This window comes from Buceros rhinoceros, unplaced genomic scaffold (assembly GCF_000710305.1).
Source record: "Buceros rhinoceros silvestris isolate BGI_N320 unplaced genomic scaffold, ASM71030v1 scaffold114, whole genome shotgun sequence".
In the NCBI taxonomy this organism is placed as follows: domain Eukaryota; kingdom Metazoa; phylum Chordata; class Aves; order Bucerotiformes; family Bucerotidae; genus Buceros; species Buceros rhinoceros.
Genome location: NW_010409815.1, coordinates 91,130 through 116,519, shown reverse-complemented (window position 1 = coordinate 116,519; position 25,390 = coordinate 91,130). Strand labels below are relative to the sequence as shown.

Below are 25,390 nucleotides of genomic sequence, written 5' to 3'. Positions count from 1 at the left end.
GAAGATATTTCAAACAGTATTCCTGTGTTATTAGAGGAAGGCTATTGAAACCTCAAAACACAGACTGCATCATTTTACTTAGAGAAAATACATTAATAAATTTAATGGAATAACTGGTACGGGAAGACAGTTTTCAGGGCCCTGGTGTTGGCCCGAATGTACTTTCCTTACAAGACTATTTAAAAATTATATCATTTTGTTGAATTTCAGGCTCACAGAACAATGACACTAAAAGACAGTTTCTTCTAGAGAGGCTGCTGGATGCGGTTAAGCAGGTGAGAAATCCAAAACATATTTCTGCAGCATACTTACTCTACGTTGTCAGTTATAGCAGGAACTGTCTTTGCCCTTTTTCCTCCTCTTTACCAGCCAGAGAAGAAATCTCATCTTTCACACAGTACTACTGAGTTTTTGTGTCTGCCAGCAAACAATTATGCAGTGTTTGTTTAAAATTCTTTTTCTTGACAGATTACATTTGTAATACTCTATATAGTATAAATATATAAAAATATGTAATAAACATTAGAAGTATTTATATTTGTAATACTTCTGACTGAACTAAATTGTAGTGTATTGCAAAGGATAACCTGGTTAACACTTTACAGCAGCAGCGTTTTTTCTTTTCTCTAGGATTTTAGAGAATGGTTAAGATACAGGTAGCGGTGGGGTTTATTTATGTGTGTATGTGTCTTTCATCAACATGAGGTTCAGCCAGTCAAATTTCATAGACTGGATTCAATTTTAAGGAGCTTGGGAGACCAAAGAATGCCTCAGAAGTAAGCGAATGATTTGTTTCATAAAGTATTATTCTTCTGTAATGGTAGCACTGAGCTGAATAGAAGCAATGTTTGGGTTTGTGTGTGTACATTTAAAACTCAAAAGTAGTAATTTTTACTCAGTTTCAAATTTATTGAAGGACCTGCAGGTGTGTTGTTCTGGCAACCAGGAATGTATTTGAGCTGCAAGAGTAGCCTGCTGGTGGAACGTGATGCTATAAAGGGCTTTTTCATTGCAGGCTGTGTTTGCCAATGCTTTATTTTGTACTGCTTCTTTTTTTGTTATGACTTAAGTTTTTTTATAGAAATATTTCAGAATATTGAGTTTGTTAGTGTAACAATTTCTTAAATGTGTTTATTGCAGTGTCAAATACGGTTTGGAGGGAGAAAAGAAATTGCTTCAGACTCTGATAGCAGGTAAAATAGTCTATTTTTAACAGCAGCAGCAGTCTTTTTGGCAAAAATTAATCAGGCTGCTCCACAATCGTCTCGAGTATTGTTTTAATGATGTTCTGCTTTATTAGTAAAGTTTTCCTAACAAAGTAAAGTTTTCCTCACACAGAGGTACCAGAAAGCATTATGTGTTAAAAGCTTTTCTGTCCAGGGTAGTTAGGGTAAATACACCTCTCTTTCTGTCAGTGCTCCTGCTGAGATCTTGTGCTTTTTTGTAGCCCTGACTAGAACTCTGTACTTCTGGAATGTTGGGGCAGAGTCCTGAGCCACTTTGTCAACTGTTTTTATTTGTTCACTTGAACTTAGTTAAAGTGTCTGTCCTTCCTTTTAATCAAGCTTTGGCAGCCATGTGACAACTTCAGTTTTAAGTGGTGTTTATTCAATGGCAAAAGTAAAACTTAGAGAAAATGAGATTTCAAATAAACAGATGGCATTTGTGTCTCTTAAACCTTAAGCCTGTTCCCTTTCTTTGGCAAGCTGAATTTTAAAACTGCTGGTTTTCCATTGTTTCTAGCTGTGTGAAAAGGCATAGCAACATAGCTGATTGTTCTTTACACGTTTGAATTTTTTCTTTAAAACTTATGTTGCAGAGTTACTTGTTTATGTGCTCAGTTTGAAGCTGTGTTACAGCATGGTCTGAGGAGGAGCCGAGGACTAGCATTAACAGCAGCAGCAATCAAACAGGCAGCAGGTTTCTCCAGTAAAACTGAAACAGGTAATTTGTTAATTGTAACTCTTCAATGTTAAACAGTTGATAGTGCAGAGATACGATTTCTAATGGAATTTTTAAGCAATGCACCAAACTATGGACTATTGGTAGTGCATTTAATACTTGGACTCTCATTCAGCAGTGAAAATGGTTACTGCTTGCCTAATCTAGTTTAACTTTTATACCAAGTTTGTCTAGAAATGTTTGTTTGGAAATCTGCACTTCCTACAGTTCCATCATGAATAGTATCATTGTCAAATTTCTTTTGATTTCTGGTAGGGATAAACATTGTGTAATTGTGCTCTTAAGTTTTAACTACCACATTTTCCTTCTTAACCTTGTCTCACTCTGTTCTTTAACTGCTAGATTCTGTAGCTTCTGATATGTTTAACTTCTAAGTATTGAGGTAATATTGAAAACAAAGCTCACATTATTTGGATTGATTGGGTTGGTTTTTATTACTTTCCTCACATCTAAAGAAAAGATTATTTTTGTTGCCTTCTCTTCACCTTAAAGTTTCTTGGGTTTTTTATCAAAAGTATATGAAGGTGCTAATCTTCATCAGTTTTGTTGCGAAGCTTGACATACAGTATCTTTTCTTCTTAAACCGGGTACACATAGTATAAAGAAGTTTCCTTTTGGCTTTTGAAACTCTGTCAAGTGTAGCGTGTAACAAATAGTGGAGCCTCGAGTTTCTTTTTTTGAAATATATTCAGTGGTACTAGAATTGTTAATACATTTTGATCTCCAGTCCTAACTTCCACTTGCACCAGCCAACTGCACAGAATGGATATTACATTAACACCAAACGTGTAGTTTGATATAGTAGTGGACATCTGCTTTATGCTGCCTGCAGTGAGATTAAGATCAAAAGCCAGCATAATATTTGAGGTGATAGTGCACCATTCACTTGTGCAATAGAATTACTTTCTCCTTTTTGTTAACTTTAAAAGAAAAATGTTGAACAAAGACATTCATAAAACTGTCAAAAGGACCACTTGCATGTCTTCCTTGAGAGATTGATACGAGTTAAATTTTTTAATAATGCTTGGGTTTCTCAGATTTCTTTACTCTTACAAATGCCCTGTTTGCCTTAAATTCAGACTCTTAATATGTTACTGACAGTATAGATTAACTGCTTCCAAACCATTCTAGTTATTTGAACAATTCTATTTATAACAAACAAAGCTAGAGGAACATTATTATTTATGTAACACATGGCTTGAAAGTATCTTAAAATACATGTGATGCAATATTAATGACTAATGATTGGCAAACTATATCACATAGTAATGATTCAAGTCTTACAGATGAATTATCTGATGTTTGGTTGGTCTTCCCACCCTGAGAAAACAGAGGTGAATTGGAATATGTCCTTAAAATATGTTCTTACTCAGATGAGAAACAGGAAAGATACTTACTCAGTTAAGAAACTAGGTGTTTTATTGTACAATTATGATTACTGATGTAGATTTTTGTTACCTCCAACTGAGAATTTTGGGGCAACTGCGAAAAAACCTTTCAACAATATTTGGGGACAGGACAAGGAAAGTATTTTGGTGGAAAGAGATATTGTTGCCTTTTAAATGTAACACTTGCATTTGTTAAAGTAAGGTGAATTTGTCATTTGCATGTCTGCAAATTCTGGAGCTCCCCATTCCTTTGGACATAGCTCCTAGCATTTCACAATCAGCACTAAGACAGCGTTCTAAAGAATTTTTCCTTTCCATAATATATTCCCAGCTGAACATGTGAACCTATTCTATGAAATACTAGCTTAAATGTGTTTCTAAATGTAAATTCTGTTTAAAAATGTAAGATAGAATCCTTTAATGTATGTTTCACTTTTTCAATGAAGTGAAAAGTTTTAAGTGCTTAAATAGCCCGTTTTGTAGAAATAACTCTCTGGTTAAATAGGTTATTTATATGAAGATGGTAAATGATTCACCTTTGTTCAGTGTTTTATAAAATGCCATGTAAATGCATTCGCATATGAGCTTAACATTTTTTGGTGGGGTGGTTTGTTCTTGTTTTGTTTTTTGATGTGTTTCTAAATGTAAATTCTGTTTAAAAATGTAAGATAGAATCCTTTAATGTATGTTTCACTTTTTCAATGAAGTGAAAAGTTTTAAGTGCTTAAATAGCCCGTTTTGTAGAAATAACTCTCTGGTTAAATAGGTTATTTATATGAAGATGGTAAATGATTCACCTTTGTTCAGTGTTTTATAAAATGCCATGTAAATGCATTCGCATATGAGCTTAACATTTTTTGGTGGGGTGGTTTGGTCTTTTTTTTTTTTTTTTTTTGTTTTTTTTTTTTTTGTTTTTTTTAATTCCAGAGCCAGTGTTTTGGTATTATGTGAAAGAAGTTCTGAATAAGCATGAACTGCAGCGCTTTTACTCTCTGAAGACAATTACTACAGATATTGGTAGAGGCCGGGCTTGGTTGCGCTGTGCATTAAATGAACATTCCCTGGAAAGATATGTTCACATGCTGCTTGCAGATAAGAATCGACTCAGGTACTGTATTTGACGTCTTTGTAATGCAGGAAATGTATGGACAAATGAAGTACTGAGATTAAAAAAAACCCAAACACTCAGCCAAAAAACACAACTGTAATAACACACCATTTAATTGCTGTGCTAGTGAAACCACTTAACCTCATACTTTCGTTTTGTTAATTTTCGAAGTTTTGTCAGCATTAAGATAGTGTCTTGTGCCTGTATCAACATGTGACCTGAAACTGGCCTAATGCTGGCCTGGGAGAGTATATGTTTCTACCCTCATCTTAATTTCTATCCTCTTTCCCAACTACCTTCCCTTTTCTTTCAACTGTTTTTTTTCACTGAGATCTTGACACTATGCTTTGAGGAGCCCCTCTCATTCCATTAAAATTGTACACAGTGGCAGCCTTGATCATATCAATTTGCCAGTGGTAATTGCCTGTTGCCTTTTGGAGATGCTCATCCTGTGACTGAAGAGCTCCAACTGTCAAGCAATAGGTACCTACTACTGCAGATCGCCTGGAAGTAGTTTTGTACCAGTTTGTGAACCCTCTTGTTACAGAGTTACTGAGAATAACTTACTCTGCATTGTGAAATCCTGAGGTAGTTTGGATGTGCAAAATGTACTTAAGTTCATACTTTTTTACTTAAACAGCTCCTTTTCTTTTTGAAAATTTGGGGTATTTTCCCTTTTTTTTTTAATAACCCTTGAGCTTGATCAAGTGCAGTGGATCCAGCAGAAAGGCATTCTTTCCATTAGCACCAGTTAATGGATGTACTGGATGAGATTATTGCCAGAACTGAGCTCGTTAGTACCTCCTTTTCATTTTTACTCAGTTCCAGCCCTCTGGAGCTCTCTTGCAAGGCAGATTTTGGTATGAAATGAAATAAAGATGAGTGAAATAGTAAAGGAATAAAACCCTGAAAACAGTTGGACTGCTGTGTCACTAATTACTCTCATGCTTGTGGCAGTACTTGTGCAGTATCAGGATTATCAGCCCTCTCTGCACTCCACAAGAAATTTTATTTCTAAGAAAGCTCATTCTAGAATATTTAAGATTTAAATATTGTCCAAATTCAAATGGAATTTGCAGAATCAGTTTATGTCCCTAATTCTTATCTGTTTTGGAAACTTTTAAATGAATCTATCAAAAATGTTTAATATAGGTTGGGAGTTTTGTTTCATTTGGTTTTTATGTTTCGTTAACCGAATGCTGATGGTAAAAATACAGCGTCCTGCTACTAAAAAGAACCAGATTTAGAACAACTAAATTCATGTGTTCACAATGAAATTCCTGGTAACTTTTTTCCCCATACATCCAAATTCCTGTTTGACTCTTAATTATTTAGGGTCATTGATGTGGTTTTGGATATTGAAACAGGTCACAGTGTCATGGAATGTTTTGGGTCTAAAGATCACCTAGTCCAACCCCTCTGCTTCAGGCAGGGACACCTTCCACTAGATCAGGTTGCTCAAGATGAAGTAGATCTTTTTGTTTGTTTTTGTGTTTTTTAATATTTTATGAAGTGGCTTTGTAATTATGGTCAGCTATAGTTAATTTAAACTTACATATGCAGTATAGTCATGGCTGTAGAGAAATATTTGAATGCTAATGCGGTATGAACCACCTTGGCCTGAGTGGCTTTTTTCCCATAAAAAAAATGCAGAGCTAAAACTGTAGGTAAGATACTATTTAGCATGTCTTTGATAACTGTTCAGACAGTACTATATATTTCAGGGCTTCGAGGAGCTACTGTGACATATCTTTTGATTCAATGGTATACTCAGTTATTTTTCAGATTTGTCCTGTCCTTTAGAAGTGGAATATGTTAATATAGGCCTGCATATGCCTTTTTTCTTCTTTTTTTATTTCCTTTCAAATTATAGTGTCTTCTATGAAGACTGGTCTTTTATGATGGATGAAGAACGTTCTAGTATGATCCCTACAATGGCAGCTGGTAAGACTTGCTTTTAAATCCTTCTGTTCTTGGAAAATGATTTCAATATGAGGTGTTACATCTATTTCTGGTTGTGAGGAGCTTCTCTGCTTATGCGGAGAATGTGTCAGGTGCACATTCAGGGTGAGTAGTCAAGGTATGATGCTGGTTTATGCTGTGAATTGATAAACTGTTAAAACGCTGGATCTGACCTTCCCACAGTTCAGAAGTCTTTAATGTAAATTTTCTAAGTCTTCATCTGTCCAGGCTAACATTTTTTAAAAAACTAAAGCAATTTAGAGAAAATGCTATGGGTTATTCCTGACTAGAAAAGAGCAGTGATAAGCTTTTATGGTAAGACCTGAATTATAGGTAAGTGGAAGGAGAGTAAGAGTAAGGAATGATAACAGATAATTTACTTTATTAGAGTTTGACCACAGAAGTGATGTATTATTACCTTTCACACCCTTTTTCTCAGATATATGGTCACATGTTTCATTCTGCAAGATAGAGTTCACAGGAGTTTTTGTTAATAGAAGATAGGAACCAACAAAGATTAAAGTTGCAGTGAAATGGGTTTAAATTAAAGGTTGTAAGTAAATGAGCTCACAGTACTTACTGCTTATTTAATGTGCAGCTGAACAGCCATCAAGATAAATGCAGAACTGATTGCATCAGCTTGAATATCATCTAAAAAAGAGTGAATGGTACATGAAAGAGTAAGAATTCATTTGTGGAGAACTGTGGGAAATTTCTGGGAAAAAAATGTTTTACATGTCACAGCTTTGTTAGAACCTTAGGTTCTTTTTTCCCCTTTCTTTTATCTGAAGGTCTGAACTCCATTCTTTTTGCAATCAACATTGATAATAAGGACTTAAATGGGCAGAGCAAATGCACACCCACCGTGTCTGATTTGTTAAAGGAATCGACGCAAAATGTAACCTCATTATTGAAAGAATCCACTCAGGGTGTTAGCAGCCTTCTTAGAGAGATAACTGCGTCATCTGCTGTCTCGATTCTAATAAAACCTGATCAAGACACTGACCCACTCCCTGTCCTCCCAAAGAATGTAAATGCTGGTAAGCATTTTTGCAATGTTAGTGTCATTCAGAAACTTATAAAATATTCAGGTGTGTTTAAATAACTTTTCCAACTGAATTTAATGCACTATTATGGAACAAAAACCTTAAAAATAAGTGGACTACACACACAAACTAGTTGAGTGTGAAATAAAAAGTCTGAATTTTTTTAGAAGTACCAGTGTGAGTACTGGGTGATGAATGTGTACTTTAGTTTTCTTGTATACTGTGAGAGGGAAGCTAAACCACCTTACTGCCTGCGACCTGCATTTCAGTTTCATTCATGAGATTATGCCTTGCGGGTTCTGATGTAATGATTTTTCATTTTTAATATGTTTTCTTTTGGCACTTTAGCAGTCAGAAATACGCTACCATATGTCTGTTGTTATGTATCAGATAAAAATCTTAGCTCGTGATCCTCTACAAGCAGTGCCCATGTTTACAGTCTGAATTCCTGTATGAAGCAGGTGATTATCTCAAATGAAAATGTATGTATACGCTCTCCTTACCTTTAACTGTGTTAGTGTTGCAACCAGTTCGTAGGATGTTAGTTACTAAGAAAGACCCTTAAAGTCTTAATCTCTTATGATGTGAAATCAGTCCAGCAAAATGTGGTATTCATTATACGTTCTCAGTTCCAAAAGTAGCAAAGGAATATTTTATCATCTTTATTTCCAGAAGCTGGCTGAAAGAATGTTTTAATTTGTAAACATACAAAACTGCAGGAAGATTCTGGGATTTATGTTTTTTCCAATTAAGAAACAAGATTTGAGTTTCAGCTTTAGGTTTTTTTTTTAATATGAGAAAAAGGAAAAAAATCCACATGTGAATGCTATATGGTAGGAATAGAAGTCAAGATAAAATCTTTTTTTAATTGACATTTAAAATAGACTTTGTTTTAAACCACGGTTTTCAAAACAAACTTGTGGTAAATCTTTTGGTGTTTAGCACTTTAAATGAGATTAAAATAGTAGATGATAACTTGGGATAACTTTAAGTATAGAATAGGCTTGCAAGATGACATAACAAAATAATTGACCGCATGCTGCACAGGACTACAACAGATGTGTGTTATGTGTACAGTATGTATGTATAGAGTACGTGTGATGTACAACTTTTACTTTAAAAAAAGTGAGTTTGTTCAATTACCGTTTATAAATTGAATGTTAGAGCAAGTCAGATCTTTTCATTAAAATCAATTCTTTGCTGGAATTCTATTTGCATCTGGAATGGGTTTTAACATCCTCTTACTCTTAGAAGTATGTTAATATGTTTTGTGGATGTGTAAGAGCTAGGCTTGAATTATCAAAGTAGCTTAGTCCCAATATACTTACTTCTTGGTAAGTAAATTTCTGATGCTTCTTAGAGTGCCTCAGCTTTGCAAGACCGTGTAGCCTCATGCACGTCAGAATCAGTGAGAATAGGTAATAGTTTAAAAATAAGTGCTGTCACAGCATAGATGTGATGTAATAGGAGTGGATCGCATTGTATTTCTAGACCAAGAGCTAATTAGCTGAGGTGGGGAGCAAGTTTAATTGCTTTTTCTGGAAACGAACTGCTCAATTTCCAGGATATAGACAGAACTAACATTGTCTGGTTGCAAGTTGTGGATTTGTTCTTTTTGGTTTTTTTTCTCTGAAGAAGTGTTTCACCTTTTCTCTGTTGTGTAGACATACTCTGCATGGGAGAAAGGGATGGGGAGGCTGACTTTTTAATTTTAAATCTCATTTTATAAATTCATGGACATTTTAATTTCTCCAGTTCCAGTTGAATAGTTATGAATGTGCCTCCAAAATATCTTCTAAAATCGGATTTGTGTAAGGCATATAAAATAAAGATGGTAATTAAGATTTAAAAGCATCTGTCATTAGTCTAGTGGATGGCCCAGCGCTAACCCATGACAGTATGGAAAGATAATGAAATGCCATGTGTATCTAAGTGTTTTTTCTTTATTAAACTCATTTAGTACATGAATTCTTTTATAAAAAAAATAAGTGTATTACATTGTTTCTTTTTTCTAAACTATCTAAACCTTTCTGTTACTATTAGATTTGAAATATAAAAAAGATCGAAAAAAGAAGAAGAGAGTGACAAATATTATCTCATTTGATGAAGAGGAAGATGAGCAAAATTTGGGGGATGCCACAAAGGCTCTGATTACAGGCGAAAGTTCAGAGGAGAGTGTAGATAGATCTTCAGTTTTTGTACTACCTTCATCTGAAAGCACTCTTGGAAAAAGTTTGAATGGGAATGAAAGTAACCATTCATGGAAGAGCAATTCTGTATTCATGAATGGAGAGTATGAGTACCAGAAACTAGATGTGAAGAGCATTGATGATGAATATGCAGATGAAGATGAGCTATATGGAAAAACTTCAGGAAATAAAGGCACAGGAGATGAAACTGAAGCTTCTGAAAAGTAAGTAATGTTGTCACATCTGCTTTGGAATGGTCTGATCTTTAATGAATTCATGTGTGACTGAACAAAGAAATTGGCAGTCAAACTGAAATAAAGACTTTTTTTTTTTTGCAGTGATAGCTCTGAAAGAAATACAAGCATTGTGAACATGAATATTGGCAGTATAAATAGATTTTTCTCTTTGTTTCAAATATAGGCCTCATGAAATAGGCACATGCAATTCTCAGATATGCAGTTGGACTCCTCTGCAGGTCCTGAATGATGACTCAGATGTTCTGTTTCCTGTCAGTGCCGTTGGTTCTTACTCCCAAACAGGTAGGTATTTTAATGTACCGAATTCCTACAAAACTTTGTAACAATTTCTAATGTGGGACAATGGTAAGAAATAATGGGATTGTAAGGTCGTAGGAGATATTGCACAACTGGGGTGGGAGGTTCAATTAAAATGTATTCTAGTCTGAACCTGGGTTCTCCATTTCAGTGGATATTTAGTTGAGGAGTATTTATCAATGTCAGAATAAACCAAAGTTTTGCTGGGATTAAGCTGTGGTCTTGTATGGTATTTTCTTAATGTTTAAGATGGTTGAATAGAAAGAATCATTATTCACTTTCTAGATATCACTAAGCTTGAAGAAGCTGCAAGAGTGTTTGGGAATTTGAATTCAAATTAATCTTGACAGATTGGAGAAAGTATCAAATATTGGATGCAGTTCAATAGAAGCTGTTTTCTGTTTATATACAGGATGAGAAATGATGGGCTAGGCAATACTTCTTTGGAATAGAATCGTAGAGTGGTTTGGGTTGGAAAGGATCTTAAAAGACCATCCAGTCCGATCCTGCCGCCATGGGCAGGGGCACCTTCCTCTAGTCCAGGTTGCTCAAAGGCCCACCCAGCCTGGCCTTGAGCACTTCCAGGGATGGGGCATCCACAGCTTCTCTGGGCACCCTGGTCCAGTGCCTCACCCCCCTCATTGTAACAAAAATTTCTTCCTTATATCCAGTCAATATCTTTCAGTTTAAAACCGTTGTCCCTTGTCCTGTCACTGCAGAATCTGGTAAAAAGTCTCTCCATCTTTCTTGTAAGCCCTCTTTATATATTGAAAGGCCCCAATAATGAATCCTTGGAGCCTTTGCTTCTCCAGGCTGAACAACCCTGACTCTCTCAGCCTGTCTTGATAGCTGAGGTGTTCCAGCCCTCAGATCATTTTTGTGGCCTCCTCTGGACTCAGCCCAACAGGTCCATGCCTTTCTTGTACTGTGGACCCTAGAGCTGGATACAGTACTCCAGGTGGGGTCTCAAAAAGTGAAATAGAGGGGGAGAATCACCTCCCTCAGCTGTTTACCATGTTCTGTTTTATGCAGTCCGGGGTAAGACTGACTTTTTTGGCTGCAAGCACCAGCTGTCGGCCCATATCTGATCTTTCATCCACCAGCAAGCTGAAGTTGCTTTCTGCAGGAGACCCCCTGTAGTGGGTCACAAACTGACAGTGAATTAGCAATGCAGTAGAAGCACACTTCATATGGACGTGCATAAACAAAAGCGTCATTTGTAAATTTATGCTCAGTTGGCTCTGATGTGGGCTTACTGCAGTACTGTATGCAGTCTGGGGTACTGCACTTCGAAAATGATGCGGGCTATTTGGAGATCTTGAAGCCAGCAATGACAATGGTCTAAGGTATGGAAAAGAAGACCTGGTGCTTTTCCAGTATCTGTATGGGCACCAAACCCAAACAACGAACACCCACCACCCCACCCCCCGCTCCCACCGGGTTAATATTTTGCTAGCCATTTATAAAACATGGCTCTTATGAAACTTTGGGTGTGTATTCTCATTTCAGTGATCACTTAATAACTTCTCAGTGGCATTCAAATAATGTTTTAGTTATAAAATATTTCATATTTTTTGCATATATGCTACGTGTACCAAGAGTTTAAATGGACCATTAATTTGAAGGCCTGTGAAAAAGTGTAATTCAGTTCTGTAAGTTTGGTGCTAAAAATCATGTGAATCTTTAAAATGATGCTGTACTGCCCTCTGCTGTATTTTCAGACATGTACCTCTTAAGAAATGCCAGTGATTCAAAAAAACCAGAAAATAGATGTTCATGTTTTTTCTTGTGCTCCCACATTTTTCAGTTTATGGAGGAATGGATTTAGAAAACATTATGTAGTTTGTGGCATAGTGTTCTCTTAAATTTTATACAGGAACTATTAGAAAAAGACTATAGATTTGTGTTTGCTGAGTGCAACAGATTGAAATCTGGAATGCGAGTAAATGTTCCTTGTTATGGGGAGGGAGCGTGGAATGGGAGCTCGCAGTTGAGCTGTGGGAATTGGTAGCCAGTCAGATGTCACAAGGCGTCAGGAGCTAGAGCTAGGAGTTTGTAGCTGAAATCAGAAGTCAAGAGACTAAGCAGTGACTTAGCACTGGAGATGCTGGACCAGAGAGAACAACAATTGTAACAGGGGCTTACTTCTGTTGAGGACATACCAAAGACCCTTGTTTCATCTTGCTTCATCTCAGAACATCTAAGAGCTCGGACAAAGCACAGAGTGCTAGAGATGGTTAACAACAGGGCCATTCAGATCCCTTCTGGCAGTGAGTTAGCTTTGTCTGAGGGCAGTTCAGCCCGGTAACTTGCAAGGTCATTATTTTTAGGACAACATTTGTACTAAAATATGCTTAATGAGCTCCTGTAAAATACAGAGTTTAATCCAGTATTTTGTTTTATAGGACTTAACACAGGTAAATAACAAGACATATATATTAGAAATAGATTACAGCATAATCCATAGTGGTGTATGTTACTATCTGTGTTTTCAGTTCTAGTCTGTTGCAGTGCTTCAGGGATGTGTCAAGGCGTATCATATCCCCTAGAGAAGAGAAAGCATGAGTCAAATTCAGTTGCTTGCAACAAAACCGGAGTATTCATTTTAGGAACTGAGCCTTAGTAAACTCGACTCTTTTTTTTAAAAAAATTAACTTTCTCCTCCATAATAATTCTGACATAAATCTAATTCCCATTAACTTTTCTCTAGAATTCCTGCTTTTTAAATTCTGAGCTATTTTAGCTCATGATTTTAGAACTGTGTTATGGTAACTTCGTAACCCTTACATAGTGAGATGCAGAAGACATCAATACAATGTGATTTTTATTTCTTTCCACCTGCACTGCCTTAATGACAGGCCCACTGATGTGCATGTTTTGATCTTGATGGTTGTGGATCTGTGGACAGATGCATGTTACCCAGACTTTAAAAAAAAAAAAATCTTATCTGTCTGATTCCTGATGTTTGGTGCATAGGCACAAGGAGCCAAAGAAAAGCCCTGGAGCTCTGTTGGGAATGCGTCAAGGACTGGTGTCTTTGCAAGGTTTCCTGTGCTGGGGACTCCCCACAAATTCTTTTCCCACAAGTCACAGACAGATCTGTCATGAGTATTGTATGCCATGTGGTGGCTGAACTTCCTGGGTCTCGAAAAGAACACTTCAGTAAGAAGACTCTTCATAGCTTTGCAACATGGTTATCAGTGTAAAATGTACATCTACATATACTATGTACATATACATCTACCTACAATATAGGAATTGTGCAGTACTGGGTTTTTTCCTAAAATGATGGCTGTGTTCCTCAGGGACTTTACAACCCTGCTGGCGTTCAGGGTGAGCGTGCAGTAGCCAACCTTGGAGAAAGAAAGAGTTTAAAAGCCTTATTAAAGATGAGCATTTCTTGTTAAAAATGTAACTACCTTCCTTCTGGTTTGTTTTTTATTTTATTTTGTGAGTACTTTAACCAAAGAAGGCTAATGGTTGTGCATTCCACTTCAGATAACTTGGAGAATGGAGAGGGACATGAACATGTTCATGAGGTAGAGCTGGTACCAAGAAGATCTGATCTTCCTTACAGGTACATGTCAAATATGTTTTTCTTAAAAGAAAAATATCTTCACCCTGTAGCTGCCAGCTTATTATTGTTACCTAAGGCAAAGTCACTCGGTACTGGAAATCAAACTATTCGTTAGGGTACTTTTGCAAATGTTTGGAAAAGCAAATGCAAAACCCTACACTTCCCTTTGTGCATAGTTTCATATATTCAGCTTTTCCTAATTATCTTGAAGAATTGAGGTAGTTATGTCAAATAACAGGCAGACTTAGCCTCCTGGTTTTGGAAATAGGTTTTATGTGGGGTTTTATGTTATTTTTTTGCTGTATTCTCCATGGCCATGGATCTTTTGTGTCTATTCTTAAATCAGACTAACAACAGATACATTGAAGGATAATTAACCATGAGTTGATTCAATATGGGTGCATATGATGACAACACTAGTTTCTGGAATGTTTTTTTATTAAGTTTTGAATTCAGGATTTTGTTTTCATTTATTGATGATATTGTACTTTTGTAACTATAGAGTGGAAGTCAGTCCTCCAGCTCAAGTGAATCCTTTAAGCAATATGTTGCCTTCAGCCACTGTGCCAGAATCCATGACAATTAGTAAGTACTTCCTTGATGTATCTAGATTGATGGAATTAACTTTGAAAGTCCTGTAAGTCTTCATTTCTATTTTTATTTCAGTAATATCTGTTTAGAGAGGCATAGAGCACTTCATTTCGGATTCGCTGGCTGCATTAGAAATGACTGCTCTAAAATTGTTTTTGAATTGGCAAATCCCAGGTTATGGGTCATTGCAGCTGGTATGATGTTACCTTCTCTTTCAACAGAGAAGCTAATACCCTCCTTATACTAGATGTGGCTTGAGTAGTTAGATGAACTGTAGTGATTTAATTTGAGTAACATCTTTAAATCTCTGCAAGCTCTGAAACCACTGATGGTTGGTTCTTATGTGATCTTACTTATTTTGCCTGTTTTCACTAATGTCCAGTTGGAAAAAACCCCAAATAAACCTGGAACTCTTTCTATGTACATTCAGTGTGTGGTTTTGGTATCGGAATCTGCTCCAAACTCAAATACGGACTTTCATAAGGAAAAACTTCAGTTAAGATTAAGGTAGAGGACAGTCATATTTCCAGTGGTGTTAAGAATTGAGCTGGGTGGGATAAAATAGCCTTTGCTGTAGAAAGAGGTTAGTAAAAGCACAGGCGGTTTGTTTACCCCATCTTTAATCTTTCCACAAAGACTTGTAGAACAAAGACTTTGTTCTTCATCTGACTAGCTGTCTATACATGTAAGCCAGTATGGTTTGAATTTTCCTCACTGCACAGGAGGTTTTGGAACGGAACTGGTGGATATGGCATTGTTCTAAAGTCTTTTTATAAATTGAAATATGTATAAATTACAAATTATGGCATTTGGGAAGATAAAAGTGATACAGGCAAGATTCTTTTTCTGAAATTGATTTATGAAATCATCAGAATGGATGAACCCTTATGATACTCTGATCTCATGTTCTAATGTCACGTTTAAACAATATGTCAACCTATGTTAAAGGAGATAGACCATGCGTTTTTACTGGGTACTGTTTGAGGCTTTGGCATGGGACTGCTGACTGAACTTTACAAAGCTGAAAAATCCTTTCTTAGGAAGTACTTTATGAAGTGTAAAACTAGTTGGAGACTTTTAAGCGGTGTAATTGATGGTGGAGAACGAGTTGCTCTTCATAGTGTCTGTAATACTTTAGTCACTGAATATTCTCTGCTCATCTTGTTGCTACAATATCCTTTCATCCTTACGTTTTTATTTTATTTTATTTTTCAGTAATAGGTTTTTAATGGAAAACTTTCTGATTTTATTGCACTCTATTGATTTTATTGTTTCGTTGGTGTATTAGGTACCAGCAGGGGCCGCAATTGGTCTCCTTCAGTTGCTGGTTGAGTTCCTATGTGCAGTTAAGACAGCTTGTGCAGCAGAAAGTGAATCTTGGGATTTTTGATTCTTGATGCTGAGCAGTTTGTAGATGAAATGAACACAGGATCAACAGAAGCATACACACTGTCATTAGTTTCCCATTTCAGAGAAGGTTTTGGTGGAAGAAAGGGAGGAGGAGTGTCAAAACAATCTATAAAGCCAGTAGAACACAGTAAATAATCTGATTATCATTATAATAGAAATTCAGCTGACTGTACATGTAAGTTAATACCTGTATAATAGCTGATCCTAGATACATTAAATAAAAATACTTTTTTCAAGTTCATTGTTATTGGTTGTAGATTCTCCCTACAGGAAGAATTCAGTGCTTGACAAATCCAGACACTGAAGCTCTTTTTCTCTGTTGCAATTAGCAGAAGAATTATTAAACAGTGAGGCTTATAGCTTGGTTGCATAGCAACTGATTCTAACGCATCAGACAAGAAAAATGGAATGCAGTAGTGCAGTGAGAAAAGCTGTGAGGTCTCCAGTGACTGGATTTTTGTGCTTCTTACTTCCAAAGACAAAGCCTGAAATGAAATTTTTTTAAAAATCTTGTCTCTTCCTGCTTCCCTTCCAATTTACCACTATAGGACTAACCTTTTCCAGTCTTTTGATATGCAGGCTAGAAAATTATGTTACGAGAAGCTGTAATTTGAAATTTCTGCCATTTTGGATGATTTCCCTGAATTTATGACATTTGTAAGGTACAGGTTAACTTAGCAGCAGTTGCATCTCAAAAAAATGCTGATATGCCTCAAGAAAAATCCTGATCCATAGAGTTTTGCTGACTATGTTAGACATCATTTGAAAACTTGCTGAATTTTAGAAATCATTATGACTTAACCAATTTTATGAAGCACTAAGTTTGCCAGAAGTTTTATATTTATGTGCCTATTCCATTATGTCATTTTCCAGTTTTTAAAAAAATGTATTTACCTTATATTTGTATCACAACTTTATGTCTGCTCCAATTATTGTTATTGGAAGGTCATATTTTCAGCGGTGTGAAAAATCTGTCCTACCAGCACAAGTCTCTCCATTTTGTTTTTGCAGTGGAAAAAAAAAAGGAAGTTCCAAAACTTGTTTTAGAAGGATGCTACTTGTGCCCTTCTTTGTAAATGAATTTGATTATAGTGCTGGTTTTAGTAAATAATTGGGAGCTTAGTTTTTCCACTAGATTTCCTCTGTTTTTGAAGTTGGGCTTAACCATTAAGGTTAGCAAAGGTTGTACGTTATTCCGTATTTTGTACGTTATTCCGTATTTTGTTACGTATTCTTGGGAAAGCCCCCAGTTTTTCATGATCACTGAAGAACTTTACTGAATAATCAAACCTACTTATTATATTTTCTATCCTGGCCGTGTGAGTGAGGTGTATATTTTTCTCCTTTCTCAGTGCTCTAAATAGTTTCTGACTTGTTCTGGAATGGAACTTGCTTGCCACTGGTCGTTGACACGTGCTGAATTCCTGTGACTTCTCTGAAAGCTGTGGAAAGAGGGTGCATAAATTTCATCACTGAGAAGAAAGCTGCAGTTCATCTTACGGACTTTTTTTGAGTCAGGACCCTTCTATATAGTAGAAGGCCAATGCTGTGTTGTCTCATTTGTTTCCTACTAAAACTTGCCCCATGAATAGTGACATGCAGGATAACATTCACAAGATTTTGGAGCGCTAAATAAAGGCTTAATAGCCAATGTTCATGCAGGTAGCTTAGGGAGCATGTCTGTAAAAGTCAGACTTCTGATCTGAGATGTAGCTAGTCTGCTCAAGGTTTTATTTGTTTCTGAAAATATCTGTGTAAATTTGCACTCAGGAAAATAAAATCCTTGGTGTAGACTGCTCCCAGCCCACCCTGGTGTTCCATGTGCAGGATTGCAGAGGAGTGCTGCATGACCTTGTGTACTCTGAGAGATGATTTCACTTACAGCTCATTCTTCCTAACAGGTGATTGCAAATCATACTTACCAGTCTTTGGCTAAACAGCAGAAGACTTGTGAAACTTAGGGCTTTCCTGGAGGTTGCTGGGAAATTGACAGCTGTTTCTTAGCATGAACCTCTTTTATATGCCTCATGCTCTGAATGTGACCATAGAAAAGCTTTATAGAGGCTAGATTTGGATGTGGTGTGCAAGTGAATTAAAAATGTTTTAGAGCAAGTATTTGCTTTATTAGTAATTAGACACTACAGATTAATTATAACAATAAAAGATAATTTTTGGTATTTTAAAAAGTGAGGTTGAATATGAAAAATTTAAATAACACATGCCTTGATTTTTTTTTTTTTATGATCTTTTTTTACTGGTGGAGAAGGACCTAGTTTAGAATCATGGACTTTCACTTTGGAATTCCGTTTTTTAAGAAAATGTTGCAAAAATGCCTCTTAAGATTTCATCATTTGAAAGACTTCAGTAGATAATGTATCTGTCTTTATGAAACACTGATTATCACTTGAATTTTAGGTATGTTTAGGGTGTTGAATGTTGATCCTTAATAACAGTAGTGTAAGTATTTCCATTAATTTTACTTTACAGAATGTAAATGACATATGAAGCACAAAGCAATTCGGAAGTAGGACATAAACTCTAACATCAAATAGTTTTCTGAAGTAGGTATACTTGGCCATCCTCCCACTGCTTTATTTAAAAAAAAAAAAAAGGAAGAGGGGGAGGAAGATTGAGGTTGTGAAGTCCAGAAGTCAAAAAATTCCAAATTTATAGTTGGTGCTACAACCCTGTTTTTGTTTGTTTGTTTGTTTTTTTTAAATTTATTACTTTTTCTAACCCACACCATGAATGAGACATAAATCTGCTGAAAAAATTAGGTTATGATCATTCAGTGGTCTCAGGGACGACCTTAACACAAGACAAAAGCTTATGAACTGTTGAAGTTCTGGTAGATTTGAAATGAACCTCCACCGTGTGATACTGGATTTACTTTGTTCACATTCATCTGACTGTTTGGACATGCTGCTGAAAATTTTCAAAAAGCTAAGTGAGAGTAAGAAATTAGGATTTCTGAAAGTGTTGAATGTTATGTCTGAATTAAATAGGATGGTGTCAATTTAGTTCTATTCAGTTACTTGCATCAAATGATCATGAAATTAAAGTTTCCGATTTTTGTTTTTCTGGGTAACTTTTTATTGATTTGATTACACTAGTGAATGTTTGACTCCTGTATATTTCCTGTGGATGAAGAGGTTAAGGAAGTATTGATGATAAACTATTGTGGTTCTTGCGTTTGAGTAATTGATGGAAAATATGAATCCTTAATACTTATCACTTCAAGAAGAACTAGCATAGCAACGAAGCAGTACTGCTCCTAGGGTAAGCACAGGCTGTACAAGCCCCCTTGGAGCCCTGGGCTCTTAGCCCAGACTAGTTGTGTTTGTTGATGCTTTCTTCCGTATCTGCTGCTCTCTGTGGTTGATATAAATTAGCAAGAAATACAGAGAATGAAGTGTGTTTGCTTTTGTGGTCCTATATTGAGCATGGGTTTTTGTCCTATATGTGATACTGAAATTTGGAATTTCTGCTTTGCTGTCTCTACAGTACTGTAGATTCCATAACTCTCAGAAAAAATGGGCAACTGGAAATAAAAAGACATTTTAACATCTTTTATTTCAAGAGGTTTTTATCTTCTCCTTTTATGCAAACCATGGTCTTTAACAGAATCTTTCATGCTCTGCTCATGTGTGGGGAGTGTTGGAGAGGGGCATGAGAGAAGGTGGGATTGCAGCTCTGTACTCTTGCGGAAGATTCTGGGTGGAATAAGGAAAAGAACATTAAGTTATTAGGCAAGTTGAGGTTACAATTTGAATAGGCTGGTAAGATTGGAAAAATGCAGGCTATTTGAAATAGCTTCACTCTTTAAATGTTCATAATTCGGTACACATTTAAACAGGCTGAGTGTGCATACAGGCAATTACTGTAGGGTAGTCACCCCAGGGTGAGTGCAGAGCCAGCACCACATAACTCATCTGAGTAGCACAGCTTTAATTTATTCTGAGTCAGAGAAATAATAGCAACTAACTTAGACTGTGCATTATCATATTTTAATGACACTCTTGAAATATTTAATATACCATTGGCTTGATGCTTTCTTGAGGAGGATTCTGAATTCAACTTACAGTTAAAGATCTTCACTTTGTAATAGTGTTACCGTACTGAAAGCTTACTATGGATTTTTTTGCTTGTGATTTACACTTGTGCAAAGCTCAAACCCTTACTGGATTATTCTATTGTCCTTCTCATCCTTAGAACAATTTTGTTATTTCACAGATAGGCTGATGGATTGTGGTCCGTTTTCACAACTCTGTATTATTTCTTTTCAGGACTGTTAGAACCCACCAATTTTTCACTGCCAAAAAGCCCTGCCAACAAACTGCAAAATAACCCAAACAAAAAACCCCTCAAAACCTCTAACCTTTTCAATCTGCCCCAAAGTGTCAGTGTCACATCATGACCAAAAGAATACTAATAGTGTCTTAATTTTCGTGATCACCAAATTTGATATTTTATTGCTAAATATAATACTTAAATCTCAGAATGTAAGGTTTGGTGGGGTTTTTTGGTGGAGTTTTTGGTGGTTTTTTGTTTGTTTGTTTTCTCTCTCTCCCAAATAAGTGATATTCAATAGAAGCTATTACAGACCATCTTTTGAAAAATAGTAGTGAAAATAACGGAGCACAGCATGTTTTGTCATATATAATCTTTCCATTCTAAGTTTTCCTACAATTGCTAAGTAAATTGCAGTGGTTACCTGGTCACTTGAATGCAATATGAACTTGACAAATGTATCTTGACAAAAAGGGTATTACACTTTTTATTCCTCATCTTTATTGACTAAAAAGGTGTTCTGTTCTGCCCTGACTGCTTTCTGCTGCATGCTAGTATTAAATTCAACAGTAAGATCACTTGGCAACTGCTAGCCTGAAAAGTAGCCCAACAGAGAAAAACAAACCCCAAAAACTAACTGAAACCAAAAAACCCAACCAAAATCCCCGAAGATCCCAGTTTTGAGCCGGATCAGTTTCTGCTAGGACACTCTGTGTCTGTTGACGCCGGTGCCAGAACAGGGCAGGTTGTAGCAGTGACGGGCAAGGCAAGCTGGAATGTCCTTCTTGCTGAAGGCACAGCCTTAGGAAGAGTGATTAAAGTAGCCATGTGATCACCACAGCTTCAGGTTTGAATGGGAGTAATATTAGCAAGGGAGTAAGCAGAACTCTCCAGATATATTTTATTTTTAATGTGTATTAGTATTTAATACCGTCAAATTTCACTTTCAACTTTTCTACAAGATTTGGATTAGTTTTTTGGATAGTTGTATAAAAAAACTCATATAGAGATGCTAAGTTACTGTAGAAAAATAATTATTCTTTCTGTGCTGAATTAATGGAGTGAGAAATCCCTCTAATGACCTCCTGAAATGTTTGTTGCTAATGTCAATTAGTTCTCAAGCTGTAATGTGGAATGGGTAGGAAAATAATAGTCTACATTCTCCATGGCCAAAGAAGCAGAAATGTTTTGGGAAAAAAATAGCATGAAGAAATGGGATTGGCTGATTTCAAGTAATACGAGGATCCTCCAAGTGGGGATTTGCCGGGAGATTACTGCTGCCAGAATGGAATTGAGGTGTTTGCACTGACTGATACAGCTGACTGGCGCAGTAGAAGCTTCCAGGTTTTGTCCAGTGCTAGTGTTTGCCTGGCTTAATCTGGTCCACAGGACAATGTGAAGGTGTTTTCTGTTTTGTTTTGTTTTGTATTTTTGTTTTTGAACTGGCAAAAATTTCTGTAACTGCATAAAAAATATTAAGAAAAATATGGGTAAATCAGTGGATTGAATGTAAAGGGCTTTGCTTACTTGAAGCAATTAAGCAATACCCATTCTGCTGGTAAAAGCACAAAAAATTTGGTGACATTTGCTTTGAATACTTGCAGAACAGAATTGGATGTTTTATTGTATGAAAACATAGGAGCATTTCATTCACCTGTTGGGAGGGATGTTTTAATATGTAATTGTGTCCCTGTGGAAGTGCTCATAAAATTCTTGGTTAACATATGTTAAATTGTTAATGGAAAAAAAAAAATCCGTTTAGTACATTTATCTGTCCTGATGTTTACTAGAAGCCATTTAAATCTTTGAAGACCTGCTGTGTTTTGAGAGTTCATGCAAGAACCTGGTTTAGATTAGTGAGCACAGCTGTACAGTCACACAGTAAAACTTTTATAATAGCAGGAGGACTCCAGGTGAGGCAGTGCTTTGAGCTGACACTTCGCTGTGTGGTATTTGGCTAACTCTGGTATCATTCTTAAACCTAACCCTAAAGAAGTCCTTACAAATTCTAAAATTCTGTCATAGTTTTTTTTTATTCTTGATGTAATGACAGAAAGTCTATTTTAAGTTATTTATAGGAAGTAAAAAGGTCTTTATGGGAAATTACAAGTTTCGGAAATCCATCATCTTTAAGACTGAGCTTGAGAAGAAATGCCATGAAGAAGCACTGGCATTATCTCTACTCTGGTCTCGATGTCACAGTTGTATTTTCTGTGTCAGAATTTACAGCAAGGAAAACAAGCCATTTGCAGAAGTTAAACAAGAAACAGTGTATTTCATTAATGTGCTTGTGAAACGGTGCATCGCCCCATATGTCTGCGATTAAAACAAAGCACCTGCAGCCACAGGCGAACTAGTCGGATACAGAGTAATTTGATTTTCTCATTGCTTCTGATACTGTGTTAAATAATACTATTTTTGAAAGATTGCTCAAATTAGTGATGAGATTAAGAGCATTTTTTATATGCTTTGCTGAATAGCAAATGATGTTGGCGTCACCTTGAGCACGTTGCTGAATTAGTGCCACTATGTACAGGACTTTCAGGTCTGAAACGAGCAAAAATACACACAGAAATTCATCTTTTTTTGTCCCTTCTCTTTAGATGAACTTCGTCAAGCTATCGTGGCCATGATGAATAGAAAGGATGAACTGGAAATACAGAATAGGTAGCTTTCTTTTTCTATCAAGAGGCACTATAATTTAAAAATTTTGAACCCTAACTCAAGCTGTCCTTTGTGTAAAGCTATGCGTAATCTTTATATGTAATCTTTTTGATAGTCTGCAGGACACCTTTCCAACTTTTTCCTTTGAATTTGAATCACGTATCTTGGGAACATTTGCCAGCTGTAGTTTTTTCAAAGCCAGAACGTCCTTAAGATCTCTTACGATAGCGTTCCAAATGAGTAAAAGTTCGTCCTTATACAAACATTGAGGAAATTGATGTAGGATGGCTAACAATGGTGCGCTGAAAATGGCTGTCATTTGTGAGTGTCTTTATGTTCACTTGAGGCAAAATGATGATGTAAATATAAAATTGGTAAGTTGCTTATTTAAAATGCTATCAAACCTACTTTGCATTTATTTATTCTACACATCATTAGATGAGTGAACATATAGATGTATTCAAGACATAGTGTTGTTATGCTGTAGTAGGGCTATTTTGGTAGTTTACATTTTTCTAGATGGTCGTTTTGTTTTGTGTTTTTTCATGTCAAGACCACCAACTGATCCTGTTTTCCAGCCTCTTATCCTCCCCACTCCCATAATTGCAAGTTATTGCTCCATTCAGCTTTGCGCTTTTTTGGTAGAAGGACCAGGATGCTTTGGGTTTTATCATTACGCATCGGTACGGACCTTTGCTGTCTCATCAAAGATTTTACACAGCAGTCTATGGCAGTGCTGTCAGTAGAGCCAAGACCCCTGCCTGTCTCCTGCTCTTCCTAGCAAATATATTGCTTACAGATTATTTCTGAGATGTTTGGGCTTGCACTGAAGCACTGGGAAAGCAGATTATAAGGTGTTTTCTATAACAAATTCTGTCTACATGGTGGTACAGTAGATATAATAATAGCTTGTGCTTTGGGCATGTTGATGAGGTAATACAAATTCATAGTAAGCACTTTCAACTGTTTTGATTGGGTCATTTTTCTGTGTAGCTTTTCATATCTTTGTATAATGAAATCAGGTGAATTTATTAGATTGAATAATGAAATTTTAGGATGTCATTAATGGTATCATTCAGGCAACCTACTCTGTGATTCACAGAGTATCCTCTAATTACGAGGTAGTATTTGCAGTGTTCTGACAGAGGCTGCTGCCTTTTTCCAGATCTCTGAGAAATCTTCTTGATGGAGAGATGGAGCATTCTGCAGCACTAAGGCAGGAAATGGACAACTGGAGAAGGAAAGCAGCAGAACAGGAAGAGCGACATGCCACGAAAGTCCAAGCCTTGGCACGGTAAAAAGCACTGAAAGTCTTGTAAAAAAGTAACAGCAGTGAAACAAGGGAGTAAAAACTTCTGTATGCAAGAAAAAATAATTTTCAAGTAGTTCAGTTTTCAGGAGAGCGTAAGTGATTTAGGAGTAAAAATCCCATGGACTTCAGTTGAATTTAAGCTGAAAAAAAAGCTTTGAAAGATTTTATGACAAATTTAGTGGGCTTCTGTGTTGGTTTTTTTTTTCTTGTTAACAGTAAATGAGAGTTTAAAATATTAGTAAAACCATATTACAGCTCCAGAGGAAAGAATTTTAGTAAGCTGAACTTAAGACAATGTCAAGTTTAATTCTTGAAAGTAATTAGACTAATAATAAGAAATATAAGCCATGAAAATAGCAGTGATTACATAATGGGAGTAGATACAAAGGAATACACGTATGTGTAAGGTAAATGAAAAAAGACTTTTCATGTATCTACTTTGTCCAGTTCTAACCCCCTCTTCATTTTTTTTTTTTAATTCATTTTTATTTTTCTTCATATTTAGGAGATTCTTGGTGTAGCTGTCTGCCCAATCTGGAACAAATCACAGTATCAGGGTCCTGGTTTTTTCCCTTCTATTGGATACACGATGTTTTTAGCATTGTTAAAGTACCTAGCACTGTCTGCAAGCAATATTTCCAAACCTCAAATCTGATACAGCTTTTAAATATAAGGGCTTGGAGAGGGGAAGAGAAACGCTGTCAATGTTTATTGTGAACAGACTGATGTTGCTGTCCTAGAATAATGAAGTGCTTTGGTGCATGGGTCGTTTGTTTGGTTTTCTTTTTTGTTTGTTTTTTTTTTCTTTCCCCAAAATACACAAGCTAGATTGTTGGGATTCTAGCTCTCAGATCTGGAGCCAGCGAGGATTTGTTTTGGAGACTATTGCATTTCAATATTACTCCACAGTATTTCCTCTGATGGTTGTCTTATTAGTGGCATGCTGAGATTAGTATGACAACCCCTCTCCTCCCAGCCATTTCTTACTTTGGTCAGCAGAAAATGTACTGAGTGGTCCCAGTGTCAGTGAAATTGAGAAGGAATATTTGTGTCTTCATTTATTCCTTTCAGTTGTATGGAATATGTCGATGTCAGCTGCTGCTCACACAGATACCCTTCCATATGTACCCTCACATATGTAAGCAGTAAAGAATGGATTATCCATCCTCTTCAGTGACATTTCCATCTGATCTGACTTCTTTCTATCTGATTATTTAAGCATGACTGTTTTCCAGGCTGATGGCTTTTTCTTGTCCTGCGGTCAGGTTTTCATGACTTTATCACCCACTGTATCATAAGCAACAGTTGTTGCCCAACCGTATCAACAGTACCAATTT

At 36.3% G+C, this 25,390-nt stretch overlaps 1 protein-coding gene across 1 annotated transcript in view; it reads left to right on the top strand.

Moving 5' to 3' along the window:
- Window positions 1-209: 209 nt before the first annotated feature.
- Window positions 210-25,390, top strand: part of SNX29 (sorting nexin 29) — a gene marked incomplete at its 5' end in the record, with an annotated part of 95,084 nt that continues 69,903 nt past the window's right edge. Inside the window, 12 exons of the mRNA XM_010135338.1 lie at window positions 210-275; window positions 1,141-1,193; window positions 1,820-1,944; window positions 4,278-4,458; window positions 6,332-6,402; window positions 7,212-7,460; window positions 9,510-9,879; window positions 10,076-10,194; window positions 13,708-13,786; window positions 14,289-14,371; window positions 22,681-22,744; window positions 23,907-24,035. Of these exons, the coding sequence (XP_010133640.1) occupies window positions 210-275; window positions 1,141-1,193; window positions 1,820-1,944; window positions 4,278-4,458; window positions 6,332-6,402; window positions 7,212-7,460; window positions 9,510-9,879; window positions 10,076-10,194; window positions 13,708-13,786; window positions 14,289-14,371; window positions 22,681-22,744; window positions 23,907-24,035 (1,589 nt within the window). The remainder of the gene's footprint in view (window positions 276-1,140; window positions 1,194-1,819; window positions 1,945-4,277; window positions 4,459-6,331; window positions 6,403-7,211; window positions 7,461-9,509; window positions 9,880-10,075; window positions 10,195-13,707; window positions 13,787-14,288; window positions 14,372-22,680; window positions 22,745-23,906; window positions 24,036-25,390) is intronic.